This window comes from Brachypodium distachyon, chromosome 2 (assembly GCF_000005505.3).
Source record: "Brachypodium distachyon strain Bd21 chromosome 2, Brachypodium_distachyon_v3.0, whole genome shotgun sequence".
Classification (NCBI taxonomy): Eukaryota; Viridiplantae; Streptophyta; class Magnoliopsida; order Poales; family Poaceae; genus Brachypodium; species Brachypodium distachyon.
The window spans coordinates 10,301,153-10,312,418 of record NC_016132.3 but is presented as its reverse complement, the minus strand read 5'-3'; the positions used below and the strand labels follow the sequence as shown (position 1 = coordinate 10,312,418).

Sequence of the window (11,266 nt, the reverse complement as noted above, 5' to 3'; positions counted from 1 at the left end):
AAGTTGTGGACAACTGTCATGTCGTCGTAAGCGTTGCCCGTTCGCACTGAATAGTCAAACTCGCGTGATACGGAGTCCACACTCCACAGCCGTCCGATACACCGATGGCAAATCTTCCGGCGCGATTGACGGCTACGACCGCCGTAGACCCCGTCGAGCGGCAACCGACGAGGCCCGATTGTTCCGCGAATCAACCCGTCGCTCTTCTTCTCACACCCACCCGCAGCCGAGCGTTGTGTTTATAAGATCTCCCCTGCCTCCCGCAGGTCTCCCCGCAGCGTTAAACCTCGGCGACGCATCGCCGAGCCGAGCTAGGACCCCCTGAAATTTGCCATATTTACAGTCAGGAACCCACGATCTGTAAAGAAAAGTCAACTTTGCATCCACCCCCTTCGCCGGAGATGGCGTCGGAGCTAACGTACCGCGGCGGGGCAGCCACGGGCTCCGCCTCCGACGGCGGGGAGTACTCTCCCAAGCCCTCCAAGCCGCTCTCCTGGCTCACCCGCGCCGCCCGCTACGCCACCGCCGAGCACCGGCCCCTCTTCGCCCTCGTCGGCATGCTCTTCGCCGCCGCCCTCTTCACCTTCTCCTCGTCTTCCTCCTCGGCGGGATACACCTCCCCCTCCGGCCCCGCCGCCGTCTCCTTCAAGCATCTCGCCAACATCGCGCACCCGTCGCTGCACGAGTCCGTCGGCGGCAAGATGCCCCTGGGGCTGCGCCGGCGCGGGCTACGGGTCCTCGTGACTGGCGGCGCCGGGTTCGTGGGGAGCCACCTGGTGGATCGGCTCATGGAGCGCGGCGACAGCGTGATCGTGGTGGACAATTTCTTCACGGGGCGCAAGGGGAACGTCGCGCACCACCTCGGGAACCCCAGGTTCGAGGTCATCCGGCACGATGTCGTCGAGCCCATACTGCTCGAGGTCGACCAGATCTACCACCTCGCTTGCCCTGCCAGCCCCGTGCACTACAAGTACAACCCAATCAAGACAATCATATCCTTACTGAATTACTTCGTCTGAATGCTCTTCCAATATTCGTCTTTACCAATATGTTTATTGCTCTTTGAATCGCTCAATTTTGGTCCTATTCATGTTAATTTGCTTGGTTTCGGGTGAGCTTTCTGGATTTGCTTCGAAAGGCTCCTTAGTTGCTGATGTGCTGATGATGGATTAGAGTAGTGTATTCGAGTAGAGTAGTAGATCTCAGATGCAGATATAGCTTTAGAGGCGAAGTTCTTATTTTTGGTTGGGAATATCTGATCAACTTTCACTCCTTTGTTATTTGCATCTCATATTTATGTTTCATTTTGTCTTTACAAGTTTTTGCTTTGCTATGATAGACGAAATGCTATTTTAGGATGGTCTAAAGATAGTTCTTTGGATCTGGCGTTGTGCCCCTACTGTCTGCAAATTCATGTTTCAATAGAAATTTCTCTGCTTCATGTTGTTCTAACTTCCACCAGGGGTATAGATCAAAGTTATAATCTTACCTAATTGAGCTGTACTTTTCGATTTTACAAAGTTAGATTTTTGAGTGGAAGAGAGACTAGGTCCAGATTGCTGACCTTTTCTTCCTAATCAATGATGCATAGTCCTCAGTGAACATCATATCATTGTGTCTTCTCTTTCCAACTTCTAGAGCTAGCACTATGGTGTTCTAGCCTAACTATCAATCAATATCTCAAAGATTTAAAAACTCAAATGAAAAGGTTCTTGCGGTTGTTAGCACCAACTGTCGTTTCATGGTGTTGTGAGCCTTAACCTTTTAGACGACACAAGACCAATGTGGTCGGGACACTGAACATGCTTGGATTGGCAAAGAGGATTGGTGCAAGGTTTCTCCTCACCAGCACAAGTGAAGTCTATGGTGATCCCCTCCAGCACCCTCAGGTGGAGACTTACTGGGGCAATGTCAATCCCATTGGTAATTCTTCCTCCTAATACCTTGTTTCACTAATTCCTCCTAATAGATCGATTGTACGTAACTTCCATGTCCTTAATTATTTATTGTAATTTGATCGTGAAGACATGGTAGAGAAGAAACCATCTGATGCATGTTTCTTTGTTGTAAGAAAAGCATTCCTTTTCATTATTGCCGAATGCAAAGTAAACTACTAGATATAAGGTGTGATGAGTTCCTGGCTATGAAGCTACTGCTTATATAAAGTGTTGAGAAAATAGATGCTCTCCTTGACAAAATAATCTCCAAAATTCTCATAACCGAAAGGCTACTGACCCATGCTGGAATTCGAAATGATGTGAAGTGTGGTTGTGGAATCCTTATTTGCTTTGTAATTTTGGATCATGCTTCTAATCTTTCCTGTGGAAGTGGGCACTTTTATTTGGTAGAATTAGATCTGAGAGGGGGCCAATTTGGTAGAATTAGATCTGAGAGGAGGCCAGCCACCTTGTTGGATCCCCTCCCCTCCCCTCCCCTTTATCTAGTAAAATGGAAGAGTGGAATATCATATAAAATTCACAGTAGGGCAGCTTAGTTTAACCAAACTAGTGACAGCTGACCCAAAAGGGCATAGGAGAGGAATCAAGACATAGAAGAGAAGGAGAATTTTGTTAAACTTGACAGCAATTGCTAACCCTTTTATCAAAACAGTCCTTCTCATAGTTTGTTCGCACACTGTTAGTTTTGTGTACACAAGTTTTTGCCTGTTGCACGAGAGATTTTCTGGCTCCAATGCTTTGCTTGAATAACAGGTGTCAGGAGTTGCTATGATGAGGGTAAACGCACAGCTGAAACACTGACCATGGATTACCACCGTGGTGCCAACCTTGAGGTTGATGCAATTCAAATTATTTGTTGTTTGTAGCATTCATTTTCCTTCTTTACTATACATATGCTAATCTTGACTAATTTATTTGTACCTAGGTCAGGATTGCTCGAATTTTTAACACGTATGGTCCTCGCATGTGCATTGATGATGGCCGTGTTGTCAGTAACTTTGTTGCTCAGGTAGCCACCAGTTGCACCCTCCTCCTTTTGCACCTGAATTTAAAGATATATGTTGTTCATTTAACACTGAATTGTTATTTGTGCAATTATGGTCTTCAGGCACTGAGGAAGGAGCCTTTGACTGTCTACGGTGATGGCAAGCAGACTAGGAGCTTTCAATACGTCTCTGATCTGGTGAGTTTCTTTATTGAAAAATAAACATATGGACTATTACAACCCTGAGATCTACATTTGTGACATCTGTATATGAATGGGTTGCCTTTATTTGCATACTCTTTAGTACAAGAACCTCATTTATCCGTTTTGTTCTCAAGCATGAAAATTTTGAAAAATCACACTTATCAAATGATCAATATGTTGACATGTTGTATACTCTTTGCGTACTGCATTGAGATGGAGTGTAAAGCACACATTTATGATCTGCTGAAAATCATCAGAATATGTTGTTTTGTTTTGAAGGCATCTAGTTATCCAGCAACCGTGCCTGATGTTCTTCCACCATTTAATTCTGATAATACTCCCTCTGATCCTAAATTCTTGACTCAAATTTGCCCAAATATGGATGTATCTATTCTTAAAAAGTGTCTAGATACATGTAATATTTCGACAACAATTTAGGATCGGAGGGAGTAATATAAAATTATCATACGCCTACTTGTGAATGATACCGACCGGTGCTTCTCACAGGTGGAAGGGTTGATGAAACTGATGGAAGGGGAGCACATAGGACCATTCAACCTGGGTAACCCTGGTGAGTTCACCATGCTGGAGCTGGCTAAGGTGGTACAGGACACCATTGACTCGAGTGCAAGCATTGAGTACCGGCCAAATACCGCTGATGATCCACATAAGCGCAAGCCAGACATTACCCGCGCAAAAGAACTCCTGGGTTGGGAGCCCAAGGTCCCTCTACATGAGGGGCTTCCCCTCATGGTCACCGACTTCCGCAAACGTATCTTTGGGGATCAAGAGGAGTCGACTACCACAGCTGGTGGCATGTCTTAACTTGAACCTGGCACAAATTATAGGGAACTTGTATAATTAATTGTGTACAAGAGGGTAGAACTGATTACAGGATTTGAAGAATTTTGGTGGTAACACGAGGTCATGGCTGCATACATATATAGTTCTTTGGGCAATATGGAAATGATAATAAGAATGTCCTTGCGCTGCTTAACGTTGTAAGCTGTTTCTTCATTTCCCTGGCCTCGTTTTCTGAGTCATTCAAGTTGTATCATCACAATGTCAACAGATAACTAATGTGGGTTGGAAATTCGATATTCAGATCATAGTGGTATGAGCTTTTGTTTCAACATGAGCACTCCACTTGTATAGCTGTATATCCATGAAACATATATATTTGCTTTAAAACTGCAATGGAACTAGAGATTTATTTATCTGTTGAGCAAACGGCAATGGGGGTGATTGAAGGGGAATGATTTGTCTGCCTGGTTATATTACACGGATGTTACACAAGCATCGCTACTTCCTTATTGGCCATTGGTTCTAGGTGCACACAACTGATGAGAAGTCTTGTAGCACTATATCTTTACATCACATATTTCTGAGTGGCGATGTGTCCGGCCGGTGAGACCACAGAGGAAGCCCCTGCGCCTCTGCCGCCGAGGGCGCGACTCGACGTTTCCAGTGCTGTTCTCGCCATCAACGACGAGCTTGTCGGGCGCCGCCATCATCTTCATCAGACGGTCCTCAGGCGTCCAGCTGCGGCTCCGGTCGCTGAGCCACACGACGATGTCAGAGAAGATGGCCTCGACGTTCTCGTCGGGCTCGCCGGCGGTGAGGCCGTGCCACATCCCAGGGTAGAGCTTGATGGTCTTGTCCGTGCTGGCGGCGCGCTCGTACAGCGCGCGGCTCACCTCCGGGTCCGTGACCGTGTCGGCCTCGCCGTGCAGGACCAAGAACGGCAGCTTCACCTGCGACAAGCTGTCCTCCACGTACATGCTGGTCCTCAGCATCTCGAGCGCTGTCTTGAGCCGGGGCTTGTCTTGGTAGATCAGCTTGTTCTTCCTGATCTGCGTGGCATGCATTGCAGATAGGATCAGCTCGCAAAACATATATACGCTCAAAATTGGAAACAAATGTGCTCGTTTCGGACTTTCAGAGCACTGAAAAATGAAGAAAAATGCTCTCGCCCTGCCTCTGAAGGTATGATTGAAACCAGGCCAGGAGGTGATCTGAAGGAGAGTTTGATTTCACCGACCTGTTCACGCTTGGCGGGGTCCTTGAAGGCGGCGTCAATAACGTCTTTTGTCGGAACAATCTTCCACTTGGGTATTACGTCCTCCACCTGCGTCAGGGCAGCGATCACCAGCGGGTGCGGCTTCACCTTCTCCGATATCTGAATCAGGATTCAGGCGCGTTTCCAAGTAAAAACTTCAGTTCAGAAGGGGAAAAAAAGGCGAGAATTCAGGTGAAGACAGTTGAGGCGCAGACCTTGCACATGGGCGCGACGAGAACGGCGCCATCCCAGAAGGTGGGGTCGTTCCTGTGCAGCAGGAGCGTCACGGCGCCGCCCATGGACTCGCCGTAGAGGAACCGGCTCTTGCTCCTGTACTCTTCAAGGTCTGCACGAATTTTTACACGGCAGGCAAGTTCACCATCCGGATTGAGTTCTACTGATGTTCTGTAGTTAGTGAGGGATCAGTCGTTGGCTTACCGCAGACGGACTTGAAGAATCTCTCGCAGTCTTGGACGAGGCGTCTGAAGCTGCGGATGTAGCAGCGGGCGCCCATGGACTTGCCGTGCCCCTCGTAGTCCATCCCGAACACGCCGTACCCCGCCGCCGCAAGCCGCACCCCGCAAGCTGCCATATTACCCGCCCCATCAGTCATTATACACATTTGTAGCTGGATTACGTCGATACAATGTAAAGTGGAATTTTCTCTACCCCGTTGAATCCCCAAGTGATCTTGTGCTTGTGCAATCTATTTTTCATCCACATGCATTAGCTGATGTTTAATTTTTTAAAAATCAACCAGCACTCTGTTCAGTCAAAATAAAATAAAATCAACCAGCAGCCCATAGTTTCTGAAATATTTTTAACTTGATAGAATTACTATGAAACTCACTAAAACATTTGGTTTCCTGAATACTCTTGATATCTGACTGAAAATATTCATGAAACTCAACATAAATATTTAGTTTCTGAATATTCTTGAAATATTCATGAAGCTTAACTCTAAATATTTATGAAACTTGATATTCCTATACAAATCCAAACCACTTATTTCCGGACGGAGGGAGTAGAATTATTTATCAAACACGAACAAAATATTTACGAAATTTGATATTTTAGTCGAGTTTAATATAATACATTAATGAGACGTTTAATATAATACATATAATGATATTTTAGTCGAGTTTAATATAATACATTCGAGATAATCATGTTTAATTTTGAATCCGCTGGTTATGTAGATCCAATTTAATATAATACATTAATGAGACGTTTAATATATAGTAATGCTCTCGCAAAATAAAAATACACCAATGAGCCGTACCTACTCCACCTATCCTGTACCATCCATAAATGGCCTACCGGAGTGGACACAGTGTGCGTTGATCATCATCCCCTGCAAGCTCTACTCACTTGAGCAAGGCGCGCACAACTAGAAGCTAGCTAGTAGCTCGTGGCATGGGATGATGATGAACTAGACCCATATTACTTAAGCAAGGCGCGCACAGCTAGAAGCCACCGATTTCTCGGGCCTCCTAATCATCAACCAACAACGAACCCCCACACTATAAGCACCGAAACCATAACTACGATCACGACGGACCACATGTAGTCGAGTACATGTCCATATGACACCCGGTGACCACATCACACGGTGCCGTCCCGAGGCGGGGGACAAAGCGGTTGGTGTCTGTTAATGGCGACTTGGCGAGCTAGCTAAGCCGTGGACAGTGGACACACGTACAGTTAAATCACACGACATTTACAAGACCAAATTCAGTTTAGAAGGCGAGCTAGCTAAGGCGTGGACACACGTACGCTGGTGGTTTATGGCCGTGGCCTGCGTCCCTGCGATCGAGCTGGTGTTGGTCGGGCAGGGCAGCTCAGCGGCCTGCCGGCCTGGAGCAGTAGCTCCCTCGTGGACGAAAGGGACTTGTCCACGAGCGAGTCAGGACTCAAGAGACACCGAGATGTGGGAGTGTGTGCAGAGGTTTTTGGGCCAGGATGGATCTTCTTGACACTTGACAGTGACCTTTTTCACAGATATACAATGCCTTGATTTATCTTCAACCTACACGGAGCAACTACCTGCATAATAAGTTGGTGTGCTTTGGTGGTCCGTTCCCATCGACAAAACGCAACTACTAAATGGTGGTATACTACTCCACAAGTGACCAAATTATGATAAAAGCTTCAGGGTTCGCTAGATCTATCGGCAACGTACATATCCATATGCTAAGCCAGTGAGCTACTTATATCTGCCAGTTGAAACGATTTCAGACTACGCTTATTCGATCTACTCATGATGGTAAATTATCCATAAATATACTTGATAGATAATGTAAAGAACCAAATTAACCTAATACATAGTCCTGTATAACTGAAAGTCTGAAACTGACAGTAGATTTCAGCACATCAATTACGCATGAAACGAACCCACCACCTTAATTATATTATTAAGCATGTGCTAGACGCAGACGACGACCAAGCAGGGATGTCAGTATAATAACTGTTACTAAAAGGGAGACAAGCAAGGCAGCAGACATAATTCATTTGGGGTGTTAAATTAGGACAGGTGCTTTGAATTGAGAGACCTGCCCGGGCCGGCTTTTAAATGCGTGCGGCCAGTAAATTAATCGCCAGCAACTACGTACTCCTGTGTCTTCCCTTTCTGGTAGTAACAACGAACAGCACATCTTAATTAACCCAGTTCAAGCTTCTTCTTCTTTTTCGGATAAGTTCCTAGTTCGAGCTAAGCTAGCATCTATGATCCGTCCCAAGGTGCTGCATGCATGCTAACTTGGTGCATTTTCTAAAGGCTAAAACTGATGCTTTTTCGAGCTATAGTTCTTCTAGAAGTGCTGTCTAGACTTACAGTTGCAGTGGTGCATCGCAGGGCTAGGTACCTTGAACTTGGAGTCTTGGACTGAAGACTAACAAACAGAAGATTTAGCTTGGTGGCTACTGTCAGTGTCATCGTCTCGTCACTGGCGCCAAGACAGCAAAGAACACACATTGCCACATTGGCACCACATGTGTAGTAAATGGTACAGTACTATATACTACGAGTATGTCCGTGGTTTATGAATCGAGATTTACTGTATCTTTTAGCTACAGGATCGTAGATTTATGTGAGATTTATTTGACAGGCACAACCCATGCTAGTAAATAGCAGTAAAGGCACTACGCGCGCAGTTCTGTACTGCGTATAGTACTGCCTTTTATGGACGGTGAATCAGAGAGTGAGATTTCTTCTGAAGGCAAGCATGTACGGACGGTGAATCAGTAATTTGATTTTACAGGACCGGAAATAGCTAATCCATGCATGTGAATCGATCAATTAAAGCCTCTGGCCGGAGACTAGGAACAGCAGGAAAGGAGAATACTATGCCAACAAAAACAGCGTGCTCGTGAAACTTTTGTGTAGTCCTTTTCCGTTCACCAGCCGGGGAAAATGTTCACATCCAAAGAAAAGGTTACCCTCTGGCACGCGCTATATTTGGTCGTCGTTTGTAAATAAAGACACGGTAAATGAGACAAAAAAAATAAAAGGACTGAATATATCAAGTATGATCCGTACCTCTCATGAAGCCGCTGCATTCCATGCCGTAACCTGCAAAACATATTAACACAGCAGATATGAATAAGAGAAGGCCATACAAGAGACAATCTCTTCAATGTAAAAAGTAAAAATTTCCGTTTAGTTGCCTGCATTAGCAAGAGGCAAGAGCTAGCTGATGGAAAGAAAACCCCACAAACGCTATAGCGCAATGTACCGTGGCAGAGGAAGACGAGCGCCTTTGGCGATGCGGCGGCGGGCAGCCATCCGCAGGTGAAGAGCTGCACCCCGCTCGAGTTCCTCACGAACTCCTGATAAATCGACCAAAGCAAAGTCAGTACTCAACAGGCGAGAACCGAGAACGAACTGAAGAACCAACGCAATGTGAGATGTAGGGCATTTTACTCCAGGTTCTCTCACCGCTCACCTCATGGTATTCGACTTCCATATCCTGAAGAATCGCAGGGGGAGACGGGGGGGAGGAAGAAAGGAAGGAGAAGGAGCTCGCTCGCGTCGCGTGCACGGCCGGGAACAAAGTCCAAGAGGTGGGTGGGAGGAGGCACTAGGCAGGCAGGAACAAGGAGCGATATGGGTTGGGTCGAGTATAGTACGTTGGATTCGGATGCGCTAAGCTAGCTTGTCTCGAGACGAAGCCTAAATAATTTAACTCGCGGGGAGTCCGTCCGCGCGCGCGAGGGGGGTGCATTTATGCCGGCGGAGGCTGGTGGTGGTGGCGCGTACGTGGCCACGGGGATACGGAAGCGGACGCCGAGTTGCGATCTCCTTCGGACTGGGATCGATAGAAACCCCGAGGCCAGATCGGTTCAAGTTCGGTCTCCGTGGATGTGTACGAATGCACGGGAGCACGTACGGCCGGCCGCTAGAACGGGCACGAATTTTGCAAAATGTCATGCGGGGGAATACAAGTCAAAATATATTCACGCGAAAATTATGAAAGAAACATTGATTAAATGTGTGCAGACAGGTCATAATCATGTATGCTCAACTCCCTCGAGTCTCGATCGTCGAATAAATCATCCAAGAAAGCGATCAGTGTCTATCAATTGCCATCCATCTTCATCTTATTTACGCGCTGAAAATTGCCAGCCAAACCAACATAAACCATGCGTACGTATGTACTGGGTAGACATTTTTCACGGTTTTGTGCCAACCAATTCACTTGATTGATAAAATAAAAATATTATACTATATATTATAGATGGAACTGACACAAATACAAATTACATACTCTCTCCTTTTCACAAAGGTTGGCGTACTTGGATTTGTTAAGATAAGGATTTGACCAATGATAACTCTATAAACATGTGTTTTTTCATACATGAAATTTATATTAATAGATCTGTCTTTAAAAGTTCTTGCTAATAATCATGATTTCATTTCATATAAGTTACATACTAATAGAGCAATTTTTGATCAAACACTTGTCTTAACGAAACCAAATACACCAACCTTTGTGAAAAGGAAGGAGTATTTAGCGCTTCGATGAAATGAAAATTCACATGCTAGCTAGTCCTCGGAAGTCACCATTTTCTAGCTATGTCCTTCATATTTCTCTTCGTTCATGCCTTTCGAAACCACTAGAGACCAAACCTACATAAACTAGATTGGATCTTTCTTGAATTTTGATTTACCACATGGGGGACTTCGGAGACCTAGAATCTGAATGTCGTGGTTTTACTTAGTCTTACTCTCTCTGATCCATAAAAAGTGTCGCCCGTTTTATACTAAGTGGCCGACACTTTTTATGAACCGGATCGGGGTAATATTCTCTTTGCATGCAGATATGGTATTTGGATATACACTACGTCGGAATGGGTTACTGGCGCACGAGCTCCAGTGACGGTACAGCTGGTCCAAAAAATTCACCGTCACTGGACGTCGTTGGAGGAATCCAAAACGAATACCAGTGGCGGTGAGCAACCACCGCCACTGATACTCGCACGATCAGCACCGCCACCGGTGCTCTAGCACCCGTGGCTCTAGCACCCGTGGCGGTGGTCGTTCACCGCCACTGGAGCTCTTTAGTGGTCATCGGCGCACGATCTACACAGTGGGGGTTAAAGTGGTCGAAAAAACAAACCACCACTGGTAAGTCGTTGGAAGAATCTAAAACGAGTATCAGTGGCGGTTAGTTTCCACCGCCGCTGATACTGGAGCACTAGTGGCGGTGCGAGCACTCATGCGGCTTTCACCGCCACTAGTGCTCCTAGTACCAGTGGCCGCATCAGTTAACCGCCACTGGTGCTCCTCAGAGTTTCCGATCCTGGTTACCAGTGGCGGGCAGATTCTTTGAACCGCCACTGGTAAGTTATCTACAAAAGCAAAGTCATTGTGGCCTTATCTTCCTCAGCTCGCGCGTCTCTGGACCAGCTGCGGCTCCTCAACACGTACAGGCGACGGCGAAGTTCTGCCAAAATTCCATGGCACCGGCGGCCGGAAGGTTGCTCCCTTTTCCTCTCCTTCTTCCTCCTCTTCCTCTCCTTTCCTTTAGCTCCTTCCTCTCTTCTCTTCTTCCTCGATGT

At 46.3% G+C, this 11,266-nt stretch overlaps 2 protein-coding genes across 2 annotated transcripts; one reads left to right on the top strand and one right to left on the bottom strand.

Annotated features, from left to right (window-relative positions):
• The first annotated feature begins 253 nt into the window (after positions 1-253).
• LOC100839298 (UDP-glucuronic acid decarboxylase 2) lies at positions 254-4,364 on the top strand. The gene is made up of 6 exons (XM_003567564.4): positions 254-992; positions 1,776-1,923; positions 2,712-2,791; positions 2,884-2,967; positions 3,067-3,141; positions 3,655-4,364. Exons 1-6 carry the CDS (start codon positions 402-404, stop codon positions 3,970-3,972), a joined length of 1,296 nt encoding a protein of 431 aa, XP_003567612.1. The 5' UTR covers positions 254-401; the 3' UTR covers positions 3,973-4,364.
• On the bottom strand, positions 4,327-9,418 carry LOC100838781 (caffeoylshikimate esterase). Its single transcript, XM_003567562.4, has 7 exons — positions 9,151-9,418; positions 8,941-9,034; positions 8,745-8,777; positions 5,645-5,791; positions 5,422-5,552; positions 5,189-5,326; positions 4,327-5,000 (listed from the first exon to the last, which is right to left on the bottom strand). Exons 1-7 carry the CDS (start codon positions 9,169-9,171, stop codon positions 4,509-4,511), a joined length of 1,056 nt encoding a protein of 351 aa, XP_003567610.1. The 5' UTR covers positions 9,172-9,418; the 3' UTR covers positions 4,327-4,508.
• Positions 9,419-11,266: the final 1,848 nt, after the last annotated feature.